The 26,633-nt window shown below is 42.9% G+C and overlaps 1 protein-coding gene and 1 long non-coding RNA gene across 4 annotated transcripts; one reads left to right on the top strand and one right to left on the bottom strand.

Moving 5' to 3' along the window:
- Positions 1-4,345: 4,345 nt before the first annotated feature.
- On the bottom strand, positions 4,346-5,710 carry LOC141655928 (uncharacterized). Of its 3 annotated transcripts, XR_012548248.1 has the most exons (4): positions 5,463-5,710; positions 4,721-4,817; positions 4,528-4,596; positions 4,346-4,404 (listed from the first exon to the last, which is right to left on the bottom strand). It is a non-coding gene; the product is annotated as an uncharacterized LOC141655928 (long non-coding RNA). The 3 variants fall into 3 exon arrangements; XR_012548246.1 differs by lacking the exon at positions 4,721-4,817; XR_012548247.1 differs by lacking the exon at positions 5,463-5,710 and having other exon boundaries at positions 4,721-4,932.
- Positions 5,711-11,105: 5,395 nt separating this feature from the next.
- On the top strand, positions 11,106-12,125 carry LOC141656801 (jasmonate-induced protein homolog). Its single transcript, XM_074463854.1, has 3 exons — positions 11,106-11,150; positions 11,294-11,626; positions 11,756-12,125. The coding sequence occupies exons 2-3, from the start codon at positions 11,300-11,302 to the stop codon at positions 11,945-11,947; spliced, it is 519 nt and encodes a 172-aa protein (XP_074319955.1). The 5' UTR covers positions 11,106-11,150; positions 11,294-11,299; the 3' UTR covers positions 11,948-12,125.
- The last annotated feature ends 14,508 nt before the right edge of the window (positions 12,126-26,633 follow it).

Genomic DNA, 26,633 nt, shown 5'->3' with positions numbered 1-26,633 from the left:
GAGTCTGTCAAGTGCCGGTTTATCTAAAAACCCGGAAGGTACATGCTCACAGCCTAGGAGGTTATAAAACCTCTTACGGTGTACACCGTTGACGAAAATTACCTGTGGATAGTCTGGGTGAGAGTCGAGGGAGGTGTCTCCTCGGACAGTAACCGTACCAGAAGTAGAAGCAGCTGAAGTGGAGGAAGCGGCAGAAGTAGAGGTAGCAGGAGCTGGTGTAGAATGGTAACGTCCACGACTTCGGCCCCGGCCTCTAGAACCCAAAGCAGAAGCCCGTACAAAGGATGGGGCATGTGAGGAACTAGGGGCTCTAAAGGCAAAAGAATCGCTGGCGAGTCCGCCACAGTGTGAAAACAAAACAGCGGCTGGAGTAGAAGACGTGGCTCGCTGTGGCCACCACCGACGAAAAAGACTAACGGCGGTGCTAGTAGTGGTGGTGGTCGAATCAAAGTGGCAGCCAAACAGAGCTAGCAAAGAGCTAGGCTGGGTAAAAACGGACTTGGCGGTGAAAAACTAAGAACACGGGTGCTGCGGTACTAACTAAAGTGGAGGCGGTGGTAACAGCAGGGACCACCGTCTCAGTCAAGGATGGATTAGAAGACGAGCTAGTGGAGGGCAGAGAGCTAGAATCCATCCTGCATACAAAGGGCAGGGGACATGATAAGATAATAGTGGCTAAACAACAAGAAAACCAGCATGTGACAGCATGACAGTCCCCAAACAGTCGAAAAAAATTCGACATCAACCCAAAAATTCCCAAAATTCCTCAACAATTTCGAATGGCAGTATGTAAACAGCGATAGGGGTGGGGTAGCAGGCATCAACAGCAACAAATAAAGCGAATAAAGCATATGACAGACTAAATTCAACTGAAAACCCAGATGACAGTCGAAAATTCCGACTGAAAATCACCCCTTAATGCAAACCTTGCGCAAAATTCGAATTTAAACATATTAAAGCATTGAGGAATGGGGATTGATCATCAAGTAAGACAAAGAAGGGCAGCAATGACAGTTGAAGTCGAAAAATCCGACTAAACAATGAATTTCGAACCCTAATTTCAAATTACCTCATAAAAATTCGAAATAAACGAAATTAAAATGCAATGAGGATGGAGTAATTACTTACTTGATGAGAAAAGACCTACAAAGTGGAATTAATCTTCAAATAACAAGCAAAAATGGCGATTTTTTGATCAAAAACCGCGAACCCTAAACCCGCTAATAGACCATGTAAACTAGCACAAATCAAGGGGGAAATAAGGGGTTTTGAATGATTAATTAGCAAGTGACAATTTGTAGGTGACGGATTTGGTATTAGAGCAAGAAAAATGGGGATTTGGGGATGTTTTGATCGCAATTAGGGGAAGGAGACGAAAATTGGGGAAGAAATGAAATAGAAATAAAAAAGTAAAGAGTTAAAGGAGAAACTCCCTGCGTCCTTTCCCAATCTACTCGATCGAATGGTTTAGAACTGCTCGATCGAGCACTTTGATGATCCATCTACTCGATCGAGTAGAAATCTGGTCGAGAACTCCCCATATGTGCTTTACTCGATCGATTAAAAAGGAATCACTCGATCGACCACAATTCACTCGATCGAGTACAAAAAGTACTTGATCGAGCTCTTTTCTCGTGTCAGCTCCTTAATTCGTCTTTCTTCCTTTGAATTTGCGTAAAAATTCCCCAAACCAGCATAAAAACACGTGCAAAAATATCCCAAAATACCAAATACGCAAAGTAACAGTCTATAGTCTTAAATTTATGCTAAAAATTGTCTAAAATCTAATTGTCCTAGTTAAAAGTAATAAAAGAAATTCAACGGAAAATTTAAAAATTGTTTTTACAAGGTGTTACACGGGGCATTTCCCCGCTCACTTCCCAATGCAATTCAGTAGCCCCTTGGAGGGCTCCTGACTGGAGGACGTCATCTCAGCAACATTGATTGTCCTCTTCAGCTTCCATGAGCTTGAATTTGAATCATTTAAATCTTTAGGAGGGGAATAGTTCACATCCACATATGCACGAACTTTCCTCATCCTTGCTCCTTTATCACCGTCTTTAGCATCCTCACTTCCAATTTGATTGACATTAATTGCACAATGCCCTTTGACAGCTCCTTCATTGCTTTCATCTGTATCTGCAGCAAGGAAAACAGACGAACTTTCCTCCTTTTTGCTCTCAACTTGAGGCGGAGGGGTAACAATAGCAGCACAATACTCCAAATTTTCATCTGGAGTGTCAATAATAAGGTCAATAGAAGAGAGGGCATTGCAAGGCTGAGCTTGCATGGGAGCTCTCCGGAACTTAGACTGATGAAATATCCGCTCCTCGTCCCCTACCTGAAAAGTCAACGTCTTACCCCCGACGTCTATTACTGCGCGGGCAGTAGACAAAAATGGTCTCCCTAAAATAATAGGGGTGTGTGCATCTTCGGGGATGTCTAAAACAACGAAGTCAACGGGAATAAAGAACCTCCCGATCTTCACAGGTACGTCTTCTATTACACCTAATGGCCGTGATATGCTATGGTCGGCCATCTGGACAGTCATGTTGGTGCAATTAAACTTTGTCAAACCAAGTCTCTTAGCCAGAGACAATGGTAAGACACTCACGCTAGCGCCTAGATCGCATAATGCGTTATCAATCAAATGGGTACCGATATGACACGGAATTGAGAAACTACCCGGATCTGACTGTTTTGGAGGTAACTTATTTTGAACTAGGGCTGTCCCCACCTCAGTCAAAGCTACTGTCTCATTATCACTAATATGCCTCTTACGTGTTAAAATTTCTTATGTCAAGAGGGAGAAGTTGTTTAAAATTGCAGGTGGTGATTCAATAACTCTTAGGCTTGCATTCACCGTAATTATGTTAACTTGGCGACACTACTACATTTAGATTCTATAGCAACACTTTGCTATTGTTGCATAATGTCATATAAATGTTGCAATAGAGTTTATGCAACACTTAATCAAGTGCTACATCAGGTCTTGTTGCATTAGGTCATTGCAACGCTTAATGCAACACTTTTTAATCTGAAGCAACACTTTTGAAAAGTGTTGCATTGGTCATGTTTATGCAACGCTTTTTCAATTGCAAAGGCAACATTTTTTATCTTCTAATGCAACATTTCTTATGTAAAAAAAGCAACACTTCCTGAACTAATGCAATACTTTTCATGTTGATAAGCAACACTTATAACACTTATATCAAATTAATGCAACATTTTTATTTTGGAAACACAACACTCGTTACGTCCCAAAACAACACTTATAATAAACAAATGCAACACTAATTTATTCAAAAACAACACTTAATAAAGTGCAACGACATAAGGACTTGTAAGGCACGCAACAATTGTAATTCTCTCTAATTGTGCATTCAATTGATTCAGTCTCAAAAATATGTCAATTACATTTCAAAAAAGGATCAAAAGTAGAACTTCGATCGCAAATGTTCAATTATTTAACTAAAACAAATATAACAAATGTTTAAATAGAACAAATAATAATTCTTAACGACTATTTGAAAGCTAGTCATTATAAGTCTTCATTCTTGTATTGTGAGCATATATATGTTGCCAGCCGGACAAAAAATCAACCCGTCATCATTGTTAATACCTCAAATGCAACCTGTAACATAAAAAATAGAACATTATTAGATTTGAGGATTCAAAGGCTCAATAGGCATAGATGATACGTCACACTTAATTATCACGAAATAATAAATAATGCATTAAAGAACAACTAATTAACAAGGATGTGCGAAAAACTAGCCGCCCCTTATTTCTTCTACAGGTACATGATTTACCAGCTAATATTTCATTCATTTTACGCCAAATCTATTCACAAAAACAGCATATGTCAAACAATGTTAACCAAAAGCCATATTGTAATGCTACGTGATGTAATGGGACCTGTAATATAACACGGGCTGTCCTACTCCATTAACCCTTCCCTTCATTTCCTTACCTTTCCTTCTCCCCCTCTTCCCTCCATGAGTTTTCTCATAACAAGACGATAACAAAAAGCAGAAAGATATGATTCTAATAATCTTCAAAGTTCCAATTTATCAAAATAATGCGGATCAAAGATTAAGTTATATACTAACCTTGTCAAATGTAAGCAAAGAACCAAAGACCACAAATCAAAGCAAAAGCCAAAGATGCGGACACTGACCTACATGCAGCAGTAACAAAGAAAGAAGCGGCAACATGTAGCAGCAACATCTAGTAGTAACATCTAGTAGTAACAGTAATGTACGACGACATCGCCGAACTAGCAGGACATCGAGATGACAAAGGCCGCAGGCGCATAGCATCCATCATGACATCAACTAACAAATCATCATGACATCCTGGGTTCTGGCTTCTTTTCTTAATGTCGTCTTCTCATCCATCATGCTGCATATATTAGCCAATTAATTACAAATGGTCATATCAATTACCTAATTGAAATAAACAAGATTTCAAAACAAAAACTTGAGCAGTGGACTAGAATTCCGAGTCAAAGGTAACCGGATTTACAAGATGAGTGTCAATGTTGTTTAAGTCTTGCCCTTCCTCCCTCATATGTGAGTCCTTCGAGTCCTTTCCCTGAAACATTGAAGTCAGATTGAATCAAAAATATGAGATGGGAAATCATTCAAATATCAGAGGATATAAAAAAACTACGTTCAAAACTCATTTCTATGCATATAATATCCACAATTCTTCGAACCTAATAAGAGGACACTTCATGAGAATCGTCATTCAAAGAACAATAATTGATTTCACGAACTATTCAATATCTATCATCAACCATCTTGGGGACTTGTCTACAATAAAAGAGAAGATATTATTATATGTAAAAAAGAAACTTAGGTATCATTTGAATTGTGTGGCCTTCGACACGAATGACCCAAACAAGCTATATTCAGCCTACACACTAGCCACCAGGCACCAAGAACCAATAGAATAGCACTGTGCATCCTGCGGCAGCCAAACAAGCTACCAAAGATCCAACAGGCCGATTGCAATGAGTAGTCCAATCGTGTTACAGGAGCAAGGAATCACTAACCAATAGCCCACACCATTGCTGCAGCAGCCAACAACACCGACAAATAAATGCGTAACAAGCGATTTCGAAGTGCACATCGCAACACATTAACCCGCCACTACGGGCATACCACATTCATTGTATTTGTATCTACTCGTGATATAACTAGACATTATTTGATAGTTTGCTACCTAATAAGTTCAACAAATACTCAAGTTTTATTACTTGTCAAATTTTTTGAATGGCTTACTAAGAAAAAATAAAACACACAACTCGCCATCATGTTTAAGAGCTTAAGGAATATGGGGAGCAAGAACTTTGTCGAAGAATGAACTTTCATAGCTGAATCATAAGAATCATAAAAGATCACTTCTGATAAGGCCAAAGGATATAGGAATATCATAATAATAAATATATTCATTACCTGGTTATTGGAAATAAATTGAAGGGCACAAGTAAACACTCCATAATAAGACACCCCTTTATCTCGATCATTTGTTTAACTTTTTTATTCATTTTGACGGGGTAAACAAATGAATGGGACAGAGGGAGTATTAAGTGATGGAACTTATAAATATTAACATCGCGACAAAGTTCATGAAAAATGTGAGTTGGCAACCATAACAAACCTTTTCAAAACCAACATTTTCATCGTCAACCATATGATTAATGATGTAAAAGCGAAAATATCAATGAAGTAAGCGAATAATTAGAGAAGCATTGGGGAGAATATAAGCTCGCCCACCCAACCTTTAACCAGCAACATAATGTCTCCAGTGGTAGTACTGTCACTACTAGCTGAGATTTACTTTGCCACTCCCTAGTATAAATAAGAAATAGGCAATCATATGTAAGACCTTATTCTCCCATTCTTATGCAATCCTACCCTTTCTTTTTGTTACACATTGTCTTGTAATATTATTTGCTAGTTTCTACTTCATGATACAACAAGCATGGATGACCTAGATAACCATTTTACTTCATCACATTCCAAAGCTGAAGAGCACCGACTATTTGGCCTAACATGAAATGGAGACAAGGTTTAGTCCATTTCAACCTTTGATTTTCCCCTTCATTTTCTCTCGCTACCTTTCTCGGGTGAGAGGTGAGTGTCTTAGTTGAGGAAAACAATACACTGGTAGACGAGAACATAATATTGTTGAAATTTTGTCATTCAAAGAGAAAGCACGGTGGTTCAGGGGACAAGCATGATAGCAGTGCCATAACTAAGGTATTATTTCCAGCCTCTCATTGACAACTAACATAAACGGCGATTTGTTATTGGCAATCCAACATATATCAAATCAACTATTGATTATCGCAATTATATAAAACGCGATAGATCTAGCAAATTAGGAAATTAAGAAGCAAACCCTAAATCTCAAGCTACAAATTAGAATGTTAATGAATAAAAAATGCATCAAATATAAATAAAACTAAACCAATTAGCCTCACAAAGAAACTGAATATAGCAAAAATGGCGATTAACGCAAGTTGGAAAAGAAATTAAATAACCTAATTAATGAACTTCCCCAAATTCAACACTAAAACTATAATTAAGAAAAGAATTTGCGGTGGTGGTGAGACAGAGCAGCAGTGGTGATCGGCGTGCGGCTTGGCGAACGGCCAAGATAATGACGGTTTTGCAAGGTTTGATTGCAACTAAATCAATAAACCAACAACTCAAACTCAAAGATAAAAAAAAATTGCAATTGAAATAATAAACAAAATTAGGGTACAAACCTAATAAGAAAAGTCGCGAACGATGGTTGCTTCGTTCCCAATATGCCTTCGCCTTTTCTGGGTGAATCAAACTTGAGATTGAATGATTAGAGACAGTGGATTGAATGCATGAAAGAGAAACGAAGAAGATCGAATGAGAAAGGAAAAGCAAAGAGACGGTGGAAGTGTCGAATGAGAAAGGACGAAGAATATCGAAGAGTTTTTGTTACTGTATCAAATAAATGAATTGAATGACGCGTGATGGAAGGAATTGAAAGATTGAATAATAATATTGATTATTGATGGGAGATTCCAAAAAATAAAAAGTGGCGCACAAACAAAATTTTCAGTAAAATGTTATGAGCGGCTGAACAAAAAAATGAAATTTTTATAAAGGGTTTATAACTTATGTGATATAAGTGTTGCACAAGTGTTGCGACAAAATGCAATATTTGTATAAAAACGTTGCACTTCGAGTAATACATTGCAACACTTATATTAAAGTGTTGCCCTATGTAAGTAAAAGCAACATTTATAAATTAAGCGTTGCTTAATTAACTGAAAATTGCAACACAAACCGTAAGTGTTGCACACGAAATGTTGCATTAGGTCTATTTTTGTAGTAGTGCGAATAAATGTTCTACTTAGGCTAAAGAAAAATTTGACTAATTTTCAATGACCATGTATTTATGCATCTTATTTTGATCATGTTTTGACTTGTAAACCTTGAACATGGATTAAGGAGGAATGACACACTCAATTTTACTTGTCTTGCCATCATCAAAGGGGGAAATTGAAGAGACCCAATTTGATTAGTTAATGTTGATGATACCTTAAGACAAATTAATCTCATTGTTATTTAATTGTGTGCCTCTTAAGTTTTAACCATGTAGCATGAAGCTTCAATTATCAATTCAAGGTTATCAAGATAGTCATCATGAAGATCAAAGATGAAGATTGTCATTAATGTTAAAGTCATGTGTTGTAAGGAGATCCTTAACTCGAATTTACGTTTAGGTGCAAAAACAACAGTTCAGTCAACTATTACTTAAGACTCGTCTTTGAAAGAAATATTTCGAAATTATTTGAACCTTTGTTAAAATGCTTTCAAGTATCACAAACAATTTCTGGAAATGTTTTGAAGTCTTTTGAAGAAAATAAAACTTTCAATATCTTGTTAAGGAGTTTGCTTGCACAATAAGACACTTTCTATAAAAGGGTTTTTTGCTTTTTACATTTATAGAAATGTTTTTGGTTCCCAAAAACACAACCATTTATGTTTGTTTCTTGATGAAAAACTCAACCCATTTTTGTGTGTGTGCACCATCTGATTTCTTGCATTCTTAGGCACCGATTTCTTGAGGAAGAATACTCGGTTTGCTTGGTGAATAATTCGGTTGACTTGTGCATGTTGCCCAAGCAAACTACTTACAACATTTTAATCACTTGTGCTTATGAGTGTAAGATATTTTAATGTGTAAAGTATACTACTTGGACATTATAAATAGCTTGCTTAATTCATTTTTACAAGTGTGCAACAACGAGTTTAAAACTGAAAAAGACTTAAACTTTCAATCGAGTAAATTAACTTTGCAAAATCATTTGTCATTTCAAATCTTTGAATCATTTTGCAAGTTTGTTTATTTTTCTTTGAGTCTTTTATTGTGTTGTTGTATTGCACCTAGTCGTTTAGTCGTGTTCAAGGATCCCGTGTTTTTTACTGAAACTTTATCTCCTTCGTTCAATTGAGTGAACAACATTGAGATAAGTGCAGTCTTGAAACAACCGGGTAGAATCAAACCAAGTCTTAGGAGAGAATTATCTTGAGCATGAAGTCTTTGAAGCGGAGTAGCTTTTGAGCACGGAGTCTTTCGGCGGAGTAGCCAAAAGCAAAAGTCTTGGAAGCAGAGTTGCTTTTAAGCATTAGCAACCGGAGTAGATTGGGGCGTTGTTTTATTATTCGGGGTGGTCTTAGTTCGTATGAGTTTACTTCTAAGACGTTTAATAAAATAGCGCTGAATGTAGGTCGCGGAGTAGTGACTGAACCAGTTTTTAAAAACATCGCTTGTCGTGTCTATTTCGTTTTATTTCCGCTGCCACTCTATACTCACATTTTTATTTTCAGAATCAATAGTTAAGTACACGGTAACTTCTGCTTGCTGAATCGTTGTTGATTACTTCTAACTCTCTAGTTCTAAGTATCAACTTCTCATTTCATCTAAGCAGTGTTTAACGTGTTTAAGAGTTTTTAAAGAAGCTTTCATTAAGCTTAAATTTTTAAATAGACACCTAATTCACCTCCTCCCCCTCTTAAATGTTCTCGCCCTTGACTCTTCAGAATCATATGCCATATGAGTGGTTTTACTATTTGTTCCAAAAGGGATTGAATCAACCATGCATTACTACATGTGTGGATATGTTTTAAGCGTAGATTGGTTGTCAATGGCCATATAGGGAATAAATTCTCCACCAAAATGATAAAAATTCTAGATTAATACGAACAAAGAAAGTAAATATTCTTATGAAAAGATGCATCTTTTAATGAGAAACGTTATATATTTAATAAAATCAAACAACATAATGTAGGAATAACTCACTTACAGAAACTACGGATTTCAACTATTTTGCTAGTATTCACACTAGGTATTATCTTTGTATATGAAAATAAGGGTATAACATTTATGCGAAATCGGTTGTTCTATTTGATCACTGTCGGCAAACGTGGATGTCTGTATACCTTCACGATAATTACGAAGGTCCTAAAAATGGTCCACGTCAAATATATGAAGTCCCATATTGATGGTAGACTTAACGTCTTAGAGTAGTATATTATCTTTGCATGTGTTATTTAGTTTTTTATATATAAGTTCATTATCGCACACACAACATGATTTATGTAACCTTACTTAGAGAGGTTACCAAATTACAAAGACCCCTTAAACACCCCTTAACTCACAATTAAGATCAACTTTAGACCATTGTTAGTCCTATACATGCATTATCGGGGAATCCATCCGAATCAATTTTGTGTCACTGGCTGATTTAGGTTTTGTTTTGATTGATACAAAGAAAATTAATTCAGATATAAGTTTAACCTGGAGTCGCGTCCTTTCGGTTTACTCAACCAAATTTTGAGTTTTACTAGGTGGATTTAGAATGGTCCAGATCGGATATCCTAAATAAAATCATACAAGCTTTAGCGTGTTATAGTCCAAGTCACCAACACACCACCACAATCCTTTTCCCGAGAGTTATGTTTTACTCTTTTTTTTTTTTAAATTCTAGGGTAACTATCTAACAAAATTTCAATTCTTTTTTTTTTATGAACGAAGTTCATTTTATCTTAAAATTGGATTAATATGCTATCCGTCCTAGTCATTTATTTACTTAATTATTTCGTTTATGTGTGTTTCATTCATTTGTTTATCTTTCTACATTTGAAATATTTATGGGAGGGTAATGTGATCATCCTCATTACTTATTGTCCACTTATCAATCAATAATAATACCCACAAATTATTCAAAATATATCTTCATTATCTTCTGAGTTATCTATTCATATCTTTTTGTATATTTTAATAATTCATATCTATATAACTTTTCGTAATTCGCTTGTACACAATCTCCATTAATGATTGTTTGTTGCGGCTAGGTTTAGGTCTCTTAGGCTCTTAGCTTTGTTAGTCAAGCTTGTATAAATAATGTTGTCATGTACAATTTTTTTTTTCAAAAATAATAATTGCATTTCATTAGAAAAGAAAATACATATGCAAAAACTATCACACTATGAAACAAAACAAAATATATTCTGTTAAAAAGAGGATAAAACCGAGCTGTATGGGATAACTAGGAACATAGATGAATTATTAACCTATGATGATCTTTCTGTTTAGCTATATGATTTTCCTTTAGACAACAATTTTGCTTTCATGCATGTTCAATGTATTATATATTCAGTTCTTATTGATTCCCTGTTCTATCACAAATAGTCTCCTACTCTTTTTGTGGTCTTTGTGCCAATTTTAAAGTAGCAAATGATCAGGATGGAGGGATTATCACGTTTAATGATTGCACAACTCTCTGTATTGTACTTACAAAAATATGTAGAAAATAAGTGTTAGCTATTTAACTTGAGTTCCCATTTTTTTAAGATTATCATAAGTTAGTCTCTTTAGTCAAAGAAAAGAAATGAAGAATATGATTCTTGTTTAAAGGAGGTGATGGAAAATTCTTACGCTATGGTGTAAATTAGAATATTGAATCTACTTTTTTTTATATCCGTTATTACGCATAGATGTTTTCGAATACTATATAAATAGCCTAGGTGGTAGTATGGTTAGGGCAAGCAAGACGCAACGTTGAAATTATTAACATCTTCACAAATTTCAAGGTATGAAGACTTTTGGTGCATGAAACTAATTATTGTTGTTATTTTTTAAATAAATTACATGCTATTTGGTTTTGTTTTATTACTTTCATTGTTTTGAATAAAACTAAGTGATTAAGATTCTTGTGTAATATGTACCATTAAAGATCGATATGGCTACGATGCAAGAACAAAATGTCGCGGTTTGCGAGAAGACAATCAAGCAGCCACAAAATGGTACCCAAGCCACCATGAATAACCAGACCCATTTTGCTATGACCTTAGCTAGATCTCATAACTGGTCAGGCGCTCCGGTTGGCACTTTTCCGGAGAAGATTTTTCCCAATAACAGTGCCATATTTACCCACTTGAAGGGAAACTTTTTTGGTTCCAAAGCGGCAGTGGTGTATAATGGGAAAAATGCATCAGGAGGGGACTGTTCGTGGGTTTTGGCATGGCATGCACCCGCAGATAACACATCACCTCAGACTCCTAACAGGGTAAATATGAATCATTCTAAACACACGCACGTAATTATATTGGCTATGATAAGTTGATTAATCATTTTATTAGGTTGCAATTTATTTTCCTCGGATCACTTTGATTTTTTTTACTTGGTTTAAACGCAGGTGTATGTTGTATGTGGCGCAAAACAAGTCATTGCCAATCTCACCTTTGATCAAATTCAGCAAAAGTTGGACACTGCATTAACTTTTGACACTTCCACCGACGCGGCTACCAAGACACGTGCTGACGGCAACATCAGTGACACAGTCCCAGACATTGCTACTCTTATCGCGGACTTTAAACTTATCCAGTAAAGTCATGGACCATAGTTGTCCATATATATAAAGTATTGTAATAATAAAGGGTCGAAAAATTACCGTGTAATCTATGCCTTCATGTTTGCTTCCGGTGCATGTACACTGGTTGTTAATACTATTACCTATTAAGAAGGTTAAATAAATCAGTAAAGTGAGTAATAATTATGACCATAAACTTCATTTTAGTCTATTTACATTGTCAAATTTGCGAGCCTAGTTACTTGTACAAGAACGCATGAGGATGAGTTTGCGATATTGAAGCCAACCCTCGTTTATAGCCTTAAACTAATTGATTGGCTTTCAATAATGGCCCCCTTTGAGACTACAAGTATAGAAATTTGTGGCCTACTAATAATTTTTTCGTAGAAGTTAAAAAAAACAATTTCCGCAATTTTTCATTTATTCATATTCTCAACAATTATAGTGTTTCAAACCACAATATATGAATAAGAGCATGTACCCATGGGACAAATAGTAGCTTGGGCCGAAATTTATCATCAATTTCGTTTAATGTTTTACCAATCTTCCTCCATAGAGACATAACTATTGATGTAGTGTTCCATGTAACAAAGTTCAATGAACAATATTAATATCAGTATATTTCTACAACGTCTGTTTAAGTGATGTTGTTTAAAAGAGCATATATCACTAATAGCAAGTCAAAGTAGCTAATTCCAACAAAATTAAACGCATATTGGGAACCAACCCTAAAATAAATGTTGACTAATTGTAAATATGATATTATATTTATGGCAAATTTAACAAAAATAACCCAACGTTTGTCAAGTATTCTGAAAATAACTCAACCTTTTTGTTCCGGGTGTAATTCCAGAGCAAGTATGGTTACCACCCGTGGCTAGTTGAATGATGTCTTGAGTTGGATTCTCCCTTGGTCTTAATCGTTCCTCTCGGCCTCTCCTGCAACAATGAACGAACTGAGGGCTTGGCTTTGTGCCAAGCGTACCCACTCCGACGCCCAAGTCAGTAAACTTAGATGTATAAGTTATATGCTAATTGGCTAGGAATATATTGTAGAGAGATAAGGAAGATTATACCAGATGAATAGAGTATTTAGGTCAAGTTGTGTATTTCTGGATTGGATCCTTTCCTCAATGAAGGTTGAGGAGTATTTATAGACTTCACCTTTTGTCACGTAGTGGCCAAGTGGCCAAGTGGCTAGCAGGTGGAAAGACTGATCTACCCCTCGGCCGAGGGACCTATGGCAGGCCGGCGGGCGCTGGTGACCCGCCGCCGAGGGGTCTTGGATATGAGTACGCGGATATGTGTCCCGGCTGGCAGGTTGTCATGCCGGGACCCAGGTTGGCAGGCCGATGGGCCGCATCGGCTAGGCTACCTGAGTCGTTGACTTACTGTGGACATCTTTGACCTTGCTCAATATGTTGACCTGGTCAGCGGTGCAGAATATGCCCCATCAATTTGCCCCCAGCGTAGTCTATGCCGTGGTATGGGCTTCGATGTACGTCTGAGCGTATATTATGCGCAAGTAGTTTGTAGAAAATTTTCCTGCGTCGGCTTCTTCTGCGGCGGCTTCTTCCGCTCTGCCTAGTCTATACACATCCATGTGGAAAAGAAAGGGACGCTGGCCGAGACCGGGGTTGAGACTGCCGGTTATTTATGATTGCCCCCGGCCGGCGGTGTCTAGCTTGGTTGATCATGTGGCCGGCGGAGAAAAGGTGCATGGGAATTTGTTGAGGAAGGTGAATAGGCGGAGAGATTTGAATAGGCGTGTTGAAGACGTTTGGTCACTGTTGCATTGATTGACACAACTGTTGCAACGATTGACATCCCGTGGTTGCATGTCCGACACGTGTCTGCATGCTGATTGGTTGACGCTTCATGGGCTGTTCTCTGATTGGTCTTGCTTCATGGGCTTTTCCCTATAAATAGGGCAGTTGCTCCGTGAAATTGGTCACCAATTTCATTCTCCAAAATTTTTCTTCTCTAAACTTTCAAGGGCTTCTGTCTTCTAACATTCAGAGTTGTTATTCCGGCGAGTGTTTTTCTTCAAGGTAAACAAACAAACTTCTTCTTTTTATTTTGTTAAATAATTGTTGCTATTATGTCTGCTACTAGCGCCGGACTAGTACTTCGCACGGAGGATTCCGGTTGCGTCTTGATGGGGAGGAGATACTAGACGCCATTCCGATAAGGTTTGGGGGCCCTAGGTCTCCTTCTCCCGTAGTCGATCCACCAATTTTGGAGGGACGGGAGGACGAGGTGAGGATGCTCGATGAGGATGAGGGGACCCCTTCCGATGGTGGGAGGTCGTCTGTCCCCGGATCATGGCGAGCCCTGTACGACTGGTCTTGAACGTGGTTGGTTCCATAAGTTCGGCAGTTGTTCCGGCGAGACATTTTTCGGAGGCCATTTCTCGTTCGGTGAGAGGTATAAGATCGTTATTCCTAAAGAGGGTCAGGGCGGTCTGTTGCCCTCCACCGGTCACACCGGCGTGTACATCGAGGCATCCGGAGTATGGGTGCGGTTTCCTCCGAATAGATACGTCGTTGCCATTATCAGAGCTATGAACGTCGCGGTGGCCCAACTACATCCGCTGGCCATGAGGACGATAGTTGGCTTTGTGTGGCTTTGTCTCTTTAGGGGGGAGATCCCGACAGTCAACTTATTCCGCCGACTTCACAGTCTTCGACCGTCAATTGCTGGTAAGGTGGGGTGGTATACAGCATGTCTGACGGAGCTGAGCTATGTCTCCGTGAACAAGCTTACTTCCCGCAAAGACCGGCAACGGTGGGTTTATGTCCAAGTGCCGGAGGATTACCTATTGCCCCGGTCTTTCCAGAGCCCTGTTTACTTGCGGTGTGAGAACCGGGAAGAGTATGAGGAGTGTACCTCCCGGGGTAAGGTGAAAATGGACGCTTCGAAGGTTCCTCTTACTGAGGATGAGGAGCGGGCGATGCAGCTGTTTGATGCTGAGAAGGGATGGCTGCCCCCGACTCAGATTATTCTTCAAGATGAGCTGCTCGGTCACGTCGGCCTCATACCGGCCCTCAGCCAGGGTGAGTGGGGTCGGTGTGAGGCCTATTTTTGCCTGCTATGCTCCTGTTTTTTAGAGCTATGTTCTATTCCTGTCGTGTAATTCTTGTTTGGTTTCCTTTTTGCAGACCGGTTTGGCCAGGATCTGTCCGAGAGTACCTTGAAGCGGTTAGGCCTTGATAAGGACGGGAAGGTAGCTGTGCGGCATCCTACGGCTGAATTGCGCGATCGCAGACCGTCTCCCAACGAGCTCATGGATAAGCAGTTAAAAGGGGTGGATCCGGTGGCGGCCCAGGCAAGGGTTTTCGGAGGCGTGCCAAAGAGAACGAAGAGGGCTGCGTCCAGGGCGACGGCGGCGTCTGTGCCTGCTCCCTCTTCGACCCCAGTGGTTCAGAGGGAACCTGTGGAGGTCGTTGATATTACCGGGGGGTCGGTGACCATTGCTAAGGAGCCGCCGCTTGCTTCTACCGTTGTTGGGGAGAAGAGGAAAGAGCCACCGTCTTCTTCCGTTGTTGCGGGGAGAAACCGATCCATCCGGCCCTCGAACAAAAAGGGCCCAAACTGTACGGATCTAACTTGTGGTTCGGATTTAGCTGGTTTCGGGACATCCCAGACGACCGGCTTTCTGATGTGTCAATGCACGGTGACATGGATGCTTTGTGCAAATTTTTTGCAGATCCTTCCTCGGCGACCGCCGTTCTTATTGAACGGCAATCAGGGAAGCAGCCCGAGAGGGCTATCGAGACGGCGGGTGACGGAAATATCATTGTTGACTCCTCCGCTCAGAGCATCTCTGCCTCCGAGCTTGTGGCGGAGGGTGTGAAAATGTATAAGAGGCTGGCGAAGTGGACCCAACAAGCCGGCTCCTATATCGCGGAGCAGGAGAAAACCATGGGCCAAGCTGCGCCGCCGATGGCGAAGCTTAGACTTGACCTCTCTCGCGCAAAGGGGAGGCCGCGAAGTTTAAACGGGATTTCTTTTTCGCCAAGAAGCGCGGAGGAGGTTGAGAAGGCTGGCTGGGGGCCGAGAGGGCCAAAGTTGAGGAAGCGATGGCGCTACGCCAAGATGATGGAGGAGCGGGATAGGTACAAGGACGCTCATAACGCCGCGGTTGCCGAGGGGGAAAAGTGGAAGAATCGGTTCCACAACCAAAGGCGGAGGCGCTTAGGACGCGCAGTCGTCATTGCTCAAAAGGAGAAGGATATTGCCATGCTCCAAGATGAACTTCTCCCAAAAATGTGTGCCCAATTCCGGGACCAGGCCGAGGAGGCGACCAGGGAGGCAATAAGGAAGCTCGTCCCCGAGGGCTCTTTCCCGTGGGATAAATTTGAGAAGCTTTTGGACGAGATGGTCGAGGTCATGGGATGAAGCGGCGGCGGGGAAGACGGAGGCTGAGAAAGCACTTGAAAATGTAGAGCCCTCTTCCGAGCCGGCCACCGGAGAAGCTGCTGCTGATGGAGGACAAGAAGGCATAGGAGAGACGGCGGTCGTCACCGACTCACCCGGCGTCTCGGATAGCTTTAGCTGTTCGGGGCCAACTATTGAGCCTTCTCTCCCCGCCATCTTTTGGCGCTTCAAATCCAAGTCCGTAACCTTTTGTTTTCCTTTGTTTCCTTGCTTTTTGTAAAGCTTTGGTAGGTAGAGTTTAGGCTATCCTCATGGGGACGGCCGTCGTCTGTACTCTCCTTGCAATCATTTTTAACGATTTTATCTTTTGGTCCTTGGCTTTGGCCGGGACTTCGATAATCATCCTTCATTTGTCTCTTTGCGTTTTTTAATTGAGTGCCTTTGTTTTTACCGTCGGCACGGCCGAGGCAGTTAGTACGCGCATCACAACTGTGTTAACGTCTTTAGTATTTACTCTATCGTCGGGTCATTGTGTCCCGTCGCTCTCGGCTAGGGCCGAGGTAATCGGGTTATGGCTCGATAGCATTCGTAACTGTAGGCATATTGACCGCCAGACTCGCGTCTCAACTGCACTGAGTATACGTTTCTTCTAGCATATCGGTCGTTGTGTCCCCGTCGCTCTCGGCTTTGGCCGAGGTAATCGGGGTTACGGCTCGATAGCGCTTATCGGTCATTGTGTCCCCGTCGCTCTCGGTTAGGGCCGAGGTAATCGGGGTTTAATGGCTTGATAGCATTCGTATCTGTAGGCATGTTGACCGCCAGACTTGCGTCTCAACTGCACTGAGTATACGTTTCTTCTAGCATATCGGTCGTTGTGTCCCCGTCGCTCTCGGGCCGAGACCGAGGTAATCGGGGTTACGGCTCGATAGCGCTTATCGGTCATTGTGTCCCCGTCGCTCTCGGTTAGGGCCGAGGTAATCGGGGTTATGGCTCGATAGCGATTCTTCTAGTGTACCGGTCATTGTGTCCCCGTCGCTCTCGGCTTTGGCCGAGGTAATCGGGGTTAATGGCTCGGTAGCGATTCTTCTCTTTGAGTGACAAACACTTCGACGGAAAAGTTGGGTGATTCATTCGTTTGCTATGGTCATGCGTTGGGGTGTCCACAATGGGTTTGGACACCTCCGCCGCTATACAAAGTATTTCCTCAAGTTGTCGGTGTTCCAATGGCTCATCAAAGGCACACCTCCCATGTCCTCACACCGGTATGTGCCCGGTCTCATCTCTTCAATCACCTTGTAGGGCCCTCCCGATTGGCCGTCGTTTACCATGAATATTTCCTTTGTTGGTGGCAGCCGACTTCCTTAGGACTAGGTCTCCCACTTTTAAATCCCTCTTATGGACTCTTCTTTGTAGGCTCTTTTCATCCGGCTTTGATATACGCCAAGTTGAGGCGTCTTTGTATCTCGGCTTTCTTCGACCAGGTCTAAGGAAGCTTTCGCCATCCTCGTTTTCAATCAAATTTGAAGGTAGCCGTTCAATGTTGGCACCGTTGCTTCAATCGGTAGGGGATCGCTTTCTGAACCGTAGACTAGGTGGAAAGGGGTGTACCCCGTTGCTTCCTTCTCCGTGGTTCGAAGGGACCATAGGACGCCGGGTAGTTCATCAGCCCATCTTCCCTTAAGGTCTTCGACTGTCTTCTTCAAACCGTTGAGGATCGTTTTTTGTTGGCCGCCTCCGCCCGTCCGTTGCTCTCGTGGGTGGCGGACGGAGGAGTATGCAAATTTGATACCAAGCTCTTCTAACCAGTTCATTATCGTGTCACTCCAAAACTCTCGGCCGTGGTCAAATACTATAACTTGGGGTAATCCAAACGAGTTATAACATTTTCCCAGTTACCTTTCGACGGCCGCTGTGGTCTTCGCCAGTCGCTACGCTGCTTCAACCCATTTGGTGAAGTAATCAACAAATGACGATCAAGAACTTCCTTCCTCCGGAGGCTGTTGGGAATGGTCCTAGCATGTCCATCCCCACCGTGCGAAGGAAGAGGGCCGAGCACCGGTTGTAGGTCCCCGGAGGGGGCGTGTATTACACGGGGCATGCATCCGACGGTTCGTGCACTTCTTGGTCTTTGTTCTGGAATCTTGAAGCATGGTGGGCCAGAAGTAGCCGGCTCGTAGAGCTTTGTGGGCTAGCGTTCTTGCCCCCATGTGGTGTCCACAGATGCCTTCGTGAATCTCTGTCAGTATTAGCTCTGCGTCGGGCCGGACCGACACACTTCAAAAGTGGTCTTATTACGGACCTTCCGCAGTTCTCCTTCGAACACTAAGTACCTGGCGGCGATCCGTTTCATTTTGGCCGAGGGATGGCGGCCCTCCGTGTAATTCACCCAGTAAGTTTGTATTTCATTATCGGAGTCATCCATGTTGTCTCGGCCTCTACGTTGCCCACCATGCCGCTTCGGTCTCGGTGATGCTCTTCGCATTCGGATATCTACCAAAGACGGTTCGGTGACGTTCTTGATGGTTGAGCTGGCAAGTTTGGAGAGAGCGTCGGCCCGGTTGTTCTCGGATCTGGGAACGCATTGGATTCGGAAAGACTTCAATTTCGCTATGTCGGCCTTTACCCTTTCTAGGTACCTTACCATTCCGTCGTCCCGAGCCTCAAACTCCCCTCTGATTTGGTTAGTAACCAACAGTGAGTCTGTCTTCAACACAATGTGTTCTGCTCCGGCAGCCCTAGCTAGCTCGACTCCGGTTATCACCGCCTCGTATTCGGATTCGTTGTTCGAGGCCGAGAAGGTGAATTTCAAGGCGTACTCGAACTCGTCCCCGTTTGGGCTGATGATGAGGATGCCGGCTCCTGAGCTGTTCGTCGTGGAGGAGCCGTCGGTGTAGACCTCCCATACGCCTGGGTTTGGCTCTTCTTGATACGTGCATTCGGCCAGGAAATCTGCAAGTGCTTGCCCCTTTATCGAAGGTCTTGGTTTGTACTCAATGCCGAAGCCGAGAGTTCCACCGCCCACTTGTTGAGCCTGCCGGATTGCTCGAATTTTTCCAAAGCTTTCTCTAACTAACGGCCGATCGGTTAGGACCGTCACGGGGTGCGCGTCGAAGTAGGGTTTTAACTTCCTCGTGGCAACGCATTTACGGCCAAGGCCGATTTTTCGATTAGTGGGTAATTTCTCTCGGCGGCAACAAAGTATGGCCGACAAAGTAGATTGGGTGTTCTTGTTTGTCTTCTTCCCCGATGATCACCGCACCGACCGTGGCCGAGGTAATCGCTATGTATAGGTATAGCGTCTCCCCAAAGATCGGCCTGACAGAGTTGGGAGAGTCTCAAGATGAGCTTTCAACCGCTTGAAGGCCGTCTTTGTGCTCCTCCCCACCAAGTCTTTATTCCCTTTCAAAACTTTGAAGAATGGGGTGCTCTTGTCGGCTGACCGAGAGATGAAACGGGCGAGAGCCGCCATTCTTCCGGTCAAGATCATAACCTCTTTTCGATTCCTTGGCTCCGGTAGGTCTAAGATTGCTTGGACTTTGTCCGGATTTGCATCGATGCCTCGGGCACCGACAAGTACACCGAGGAATTTACCTGCCGACACCGTTGCATTTCATTGGGTTGAGCTTCATCTTGTACTTCCTTAGTGAACAAAATGTTTCGTGTAAATCGGCCAGTGTTCGCCGTCGGACTTGCTTTTTACAATAGCATCGTCGACGTAGGCCTCAATGTTTCGCCCTTTTTGATTTTGGAACACTTTGTCCACTAGCCTTGTATACGTTGCGCGGCGTTTTCAAACCGAACGGCATCATTTTGTACATGTATGTGCCGTTAGCGGTGATGAATGCGCATTTGGGCATGTCTTCCTCAGCCATGAAAACCTGGTGATATCCCGAGAAGGCGTCTAGCAGGCTCAGATGGTATAGCCTTGCCGTGGCATCGATTAAGCTGTCTATCCGTGGCAGAGGGTAACAATCTTTGGGGCATGCTTTATTAAGTTGGGTAAAGTCTACACACATTCTCCATGCCCCCGATGACTTCTTTACCATCACAACATTGGCTAACCACTCCGGGTAGGTGCAAGGCATAATAAAGCCCGCCGTAAGTAGTTTGTCTACCTCGGCTTTGATGGCCTCGTCTTTCTCGGCGAGGAGTTCCTCATTCTTTGCTTGACGGCGGCGGTGGGGAGTACGTTCACTTGTGAATAATCACCTCCCGGCTCACACCCGCATCTCGGCCGCGAGTAGGCGAAGACGTCTTTGTTTTCCCTTAGCAGTCCAGGAGTTTGGCTCAATTTTGGCTCCGAGGTTGGTACCGACGGTTACGGTGCGGCCTGGGTCAATCTCCACCTCTTCGGTCTCTGCTCCTTCGACCATGCCGATGGTTCGGTCGCGCTCGGCCTCGGGAGTGTCTTTGTATCTGGAAGGATTTTAATTTTGAAGCGCCGGCTCTCACCCTCTCTAGATACCTCGTCGTCTTATAGTCCCGAGCCTTGTATTCTCCTTTGATCTGGTTGGTCAATGAGAGCGAATCTGTTTTTACCACGACGTGTTACGCCGCCCCGGTTACGGCTAGCCTGACTCCGGTTATCATTGCCTCGTACTTGCATTCGTTGTCTGAGGTCGAGGAGGTGAGCTCCAAGGCGTGCTCAAACACATCTCCGTTCGGGCTGATGACAATGACGCTGGCTTTCGAGCTATCCGTCGTGGAAGGGCCGTTAGCGTGTATCTCCCATACGCCGGAATCCTTCTCGTTCTTCGAGGTGAGTTTATGAGCCTCCCCCCGGTCCGAGACGTATATTAATGTCAAGGCTCGGACGGATATTACGGCTTGGGTTTCACTCAAAGTGACCCGGCCTATGAGGACGTCGTGGGCAGATGTGTCGTTGATGACTATAAAATCGACATAACGTTCCTGGCATAGTTCCCTCGCCGAACCTTATCGGCGACCGACCGACCCCAGGGGTACCAGGGCGACCCCAGGAAAAGCTGTCAGCGGGTTGGTGCGGGGTTCAAATCTTCGACTCTCGGACGAGGCCGAGAAAGCATTCTCTGTACATAATGTTCGTGTAGGCGCCCGTGTCGATTAGGCACCTCTTCACCAAATGGTTGGCTATGTTCGGTGGACTTTGTGAGTGGGTCGTTTGTGAGGAGCAATGACTCCCTCGTAGTCCGCCATCCGATAGTCATATCGGGGATTTTGGGAGCGGGGTGGTGTGTTTGGGCACAAAGTTGACGGCCCGACATGGCTCATTCGATTGCCGTTTGTGTCCATGAGCGGACCCATCGTTCCCGTTGCCTCCGATGACAACATGGATTACTCCTATCCGTTCAAAGACGGATTCTTTGTTTGACCCGCCGCATTCGGTTTCGGCCTTTGGCGACATACTTGCCGAGGCTCCCCTTCCGGATCGCTCTTCAATGGCGTCCTTCGGATGTCGGCAGTCGTTGGTTAAGTGTCCTGGTGTGGCCGTGGTACTCACGATATTGGCTCGTGTCACCGTCACTCCTCGGCCTAGGGGCCTTTCCCACTTCTCGGCCTTCGCTCTTGCTCGGAGCGAATACCTCGGCGGCGACACGACTAGGGGGGTGTGATCGCTGCACCGTTTTTGTAGTACGCTCCCGAACTCCCCGCGCCCGTCGAGTCCCGTCTCCTGGCAGATTTGTCGACCGTGACCTATTATTGTCACGGCGTCTTTATCGGGGTTGCCCTCCCGCGGCTCTTCTTTTCCGAGTGCTCGGCCTCGTTGGGGCCTAACCACGTCTTGTGATAGTCTTCTACTTTGATGGCCTGGTCGGCCATTTTCCTGGCGGCATCCAAGCCCAGGCCTCCGCACTTGATGAGCTCATTTTTCAAATCTCCCCTTGGGAGGCCCTTCATCGGCGCGGCCGCCGATTCGGGATTAATCTCTCGAATCTGTTGGACCTTTCCGTCGAACCTCTTCACGTAGCTTCGTAGAGACTCGCCCCCTCCTGTTTGATAGTTAGGAGGTCCGATGTCTCCACGGCCCTTCTCTTGTTGCAAGAGTATCTTGGGCTAAAAGGCGTCCCTTAGGTCGGCGTAGTAGTACACCGAGCCGTCGGGAAGCCCCTTGTACCAACTTTGAGCCATCCCATGCAACGTTGTTGGGAAAACTCGGCACCACACTTCATCGGGCTGCTCCCATACCGACATGTGAGACTCGAAAGCCTCGGCCGTGGTCGGCCGGATCGCCTTCCCCTTTGTATGATATGGGCGGCAACTTGAGCTTAGTTGCACCGGACTTCTAGGACGTGGCGCCGAGGGGTCTGTCGATCATATGCCGGATGGCACGTGGCGATCGGCTCCAAGCATTCCTAACCCGGCTCCTCTCCTCGTAGCGGGAGGGGCTCCTTCTTCGACTTGACTTCTTCTCCAACTCGCCGAGTCGGACTCCTCTGGCTCCTTTGGGGTATGCCTCGTTCGTGTTGCGGGGACGCTGTCCTCCCATGAGTACGGGAAGGACTTAGGTCTACCACGCCCACTTTGGGCTCCCCGCGACTTTGTCTGGGTCGCTTCTCCTAGCGCTCCGTTCAAATTTCTCGAGTCACATTTTGGGCCCTGGTCTTCGGACGCTTTCCGCCGCTCTTGTCGGCGTGATGGTGTGAGCGGACGTATTACTAATTAGGTCCAGACCATTTTCGGCTTTGCTATGTCAACCACATGCCCCATGATGGTGACCTGGTTGGGTGGCAGCGGCGTGTCTGTATTATCGGCATCCCGAACTCCGGTTGGTTACCCACGGTGGAGGGCCGCACGACTCGAACTGTTGAAGGTATCATCTTGGTGGAACGCGGTTCCGTCGGTCACGACTGCGTCTTGTTGTTTCGACATCTTCTCAGCTTTTTGGGTGGGTTTTTGTTTTGTGTTTTTGAGGGATTTTATTAACTTTTAGTATGTCTCCCCACAGACGGCGCCAATTGTTCCGGGTGTAATTCCAGAGCAAGTATGGTTACCACCCGTGGCTAGTTGAATGATGTCTTGAGTTGGATTCTCCCTTGGTCTTAATCGTTCCTCTCGGCCTCTCCTGCAACAATGAACGAACTGAGGGCTTGGCTTTGTGCCAAGCGTACCCACTCCGACGCCCAAGTCAGTAAACTTAGATGTATAAGTTATATGCTAATTGGCTAGGAATATATTGTAGAGAGATAAGGAAGATTATACCAGATGAATAGAGTATTTAGGTCAAGTTGTGTATTTCTGGATTGGATCCTTTCCTCAATGAAGGTTGAGGAGTATTTATAGACTTCACCTTTTGTCACGTAGTGGCCAAGTGGCCAAGTGGCTAGCAGGTGGAAAGACTGATCTACCCCTCGGCCGAGGGACCTATGGCAGGCCGGCGGGCGCTGGTGACCCGCCGCCGAGGGGTCTTGGATATGAGTACGCGGATATGTGTCCCAGCTGGCAGGTTGTCATGCCGGGACCCAGGTTGGCAGGCCGATGGGCCGCATCGGCTAGGCTACCTGAGTCGTTGACTTACTGTGGACATCTTTGACCTTGCTCAATATGTTGACCTGGTCAGCGGTGCAGAATATGCCCCATCACTTTTGATTTTAAAAAGAATAATCCAACATTTGCTTTTATGTTACAAAAATATCCCAACATCTTACTTATATATATTTCCTAAATGATAATTTACTCATATATTAATTAATTTATTAACTTATTGACCATATATTAAGTAATTATATAATATTATGAAAAAAATAGAAAATGGAAAAAAAAAAAGTTGAAAAATATTTCTAGTACTGTTCAAAATCTTAAAAGATGTTAAATTGCTCAGTTGAATTTGTCCGATCTGAGTTGATATTGGGCCAAGTTTACAGCTGGACAAGCAAAGTTGCTCAGTTAAATTTGTCCAGACTGGTGTGAAAAGTGGGCATCACATGTGAGGGGGAGTGTGAAGAGACCCAAAGTCCCACATGTGAGGGTTGTCCCACATTGATAAAAGAGGAGAAGAATTACCACTTTATAAGGCAAGAGGTTACTCCCTCTAAGTTAATACTGGGCCATGTTTGCAGCTGGACGAGCAAAGTTGCTCAGTTGAATGAATTTGTCCAGTCTATGCAAAAAGTGGGTCTCACATGTGCGGGGGAGTGTGAAGAAACCCAAAGTTTCACATGTGAGGGTTGTCCCACATTGATAAAAGAGGAGAAGAATTACCACTTTATAAGGCAAGGGGCTACTCCCTCTATCGCCAATTGGTTTTAGAGTGGAACCCTCTTGGGCCTAAGTTGTGGACTCTTTCTCCTCTGTTTGGGTGCGGCCCAGGCCCGTTGTTGGAATTTAACATGGTATCAGAGCCTATGGCTAAAGACCTGGGTTTTCATGGGCCAAAGTTTGCAGTCGGACGAGCAAAAATTGCTCAGTTGAATTTGTCCTATGCGAGTTATCTCGGGCCATGTTTGCAGCTGGACGAGCAAAGTTGCTCAGTTGAATGAATTTGTCCAGTCTGTGTGAAAAGTGGGCCTCACATGTGCGGGGGAGTGTGAAGAAACCCAAAGTTCCACATGTGAGGGTTGTCCCACATTGATAAAAGAGGAGAAGAATTACCACTTTATAAGGCAAGAGGTTACTCCCTCTATTGCTAATTGGTTTTAGAGTGGAACCCTCTTTGGCCTGCGTTATGTGGACTCTTTCTCCCCCGTTCGGGTGCGGCCCAGACCCGTTGTTGAATTTAACAAAAGACGTAAATTACATGGTTTTAAAAATTGTGGGTTTATTAAAAAAAATTATATCTGTCATAAGTATTTCTACTTATTTAAAATCTATCTTATTTATTTTCAAAAAATTATATATTTGTCTTATTAATGAATTTTTCATTGTTTAATTAAGAAATTTCAGTTTTCCAGTTTTTTGGTTATCATTTTTTTTTTTGTATTTATAATCACAAAATAGACTTTAAAGATTTATGAAACTATTTTACAAAATATTCTTTCTCAATATTTGGTAAAAAAATTGTGTAGATGAGGTTTTGGGATATTTTTGTGACAAAAATGCAAAGGTTGAATTATTAATGTTCAAGTTAAAAAGTTGGGTTATTTTTGGAAGACTTATCAAATGTTGGGTTATTTTTGTTAAATTCGCCTATATTTATTATGCATTGACATCTAATATGACATTAATTAACAAGCAAATATCACATAATGATTTTAAAAATAGAATCCTTTAAAAATAATGTTGACTAATTTTTCACTCTTCCCAAGGCCATGGCCAAGCGGACCTGGGAAGAGCTCCATCTCCGAGGAGATATGGCCTCTGTTATAGCTATTTCATTTTGAATGGATGAGTTTACTCATTACTCAGCTCTTTTAGTTGATAGCTAAACTCATACTTATGTTGTAGGTGTTCATGCCATGATCAAGGCTAATTTCCTTTCTTGTACAAAGTTTGCTAAAGCAAAATTTATTTTTGGGCATACCATTAAATGTTACACGCTTGTCGTAAGATATGGACTACTCACTAGTGACTTAATTTAGTAGGAACAAGGTAAGTCATCTAAAACACTTGAACACGTCTAACTCAACAAATTGACAAGCACGGCAGAAGTTTTGATTCTTGCACAAGGACGCCTAGTTATGAGTTTTCTCATTAATTGTATTTTAGTTGCACGAATTTAAGGTAAAACGTTTGAATTAAAAATTATAATGAACGTTGAGGAAAATCATTAACCCCTAAACGATGACTCGGAAGTTGCTTGATCGACTATTGACCCGACCCAATCACCGATTGGAAATAGGACAACCGGATTAAGGTGTCTAATTAAAATGAATCATACCGAAATCGAATTGAAACGAAATTAGATTTGACCACATATTCTTACTTTAAACCTTTCGTTGTATAAAAGAATACCATAGTTTCGGAAAAAGAAAACCCTTCACCTCCGAATTCTTTTCGCCTTCTTATTAAAATAAAGGGTTATTTGATGGGATTAATCTTAACTATGCCTGTCCTGCCCAAAATAATCCAAACTTTGCAATAACTTAGAAAAATCCCAACTATGTCATCATTTAACTCTAATTGCTATCCTCCTCTAACTTACCTGTTGTCACCGGTCAGGCTAATTTTTTTACAGGTTACCTTTCCTAACCTTTCTTTTGTTCTTATAATCTTCATCCCTTCCCTTTGGTATTGTAATCATCTTACACCATTTCTATCCCTCCAAATTCACACTCCATTTCATTCCTCCAATTTTCACCCCTTAACTCCTCCAACTCCTCCAGTAGTCCAATCACCCATCACCAACCAGTCACAAGCACAAAAACCACCCCACCAAGCTTCTGCTACCACCATACCACTACCAACGCCA

The sequence above is a fragment of the Silene latifolia genome, chromosome 5, assembly GCF_048544455.1.
Source record: "Silene latifolia isolate original U9 population chromosome 5, ASM4854445v1, whole genome shotgun sequence".
Taxonomy (NCBI): Eukaryota; Viridiplantae; Streptophyta; class Magnoliopsida; order Caryophyllales; family Caryophyllaceae; genus Silene; species Silene latifolia.
The sequence above is the reverse complement of the archived record's forward strand: the minus strand, read 5'-3'. Positions and strand labels throughout refer to the sequence as shown.

Coding starts and splice junctions, on each gene's coding strand:
- LOC141656801 (XM_074463854.1), top strand. CDS start 11,300: ATGGCTACGATGCAAGAACAAAATGTCGCGGTTTGCGAGAAGACAATC. Junction 11,627..11,755: donor CACCTCAGACTCCTAACAGG/GTAAATATGAAT, acceptor GTTTAAACGCAG/GTGTATGTTGTATGTGGCGC.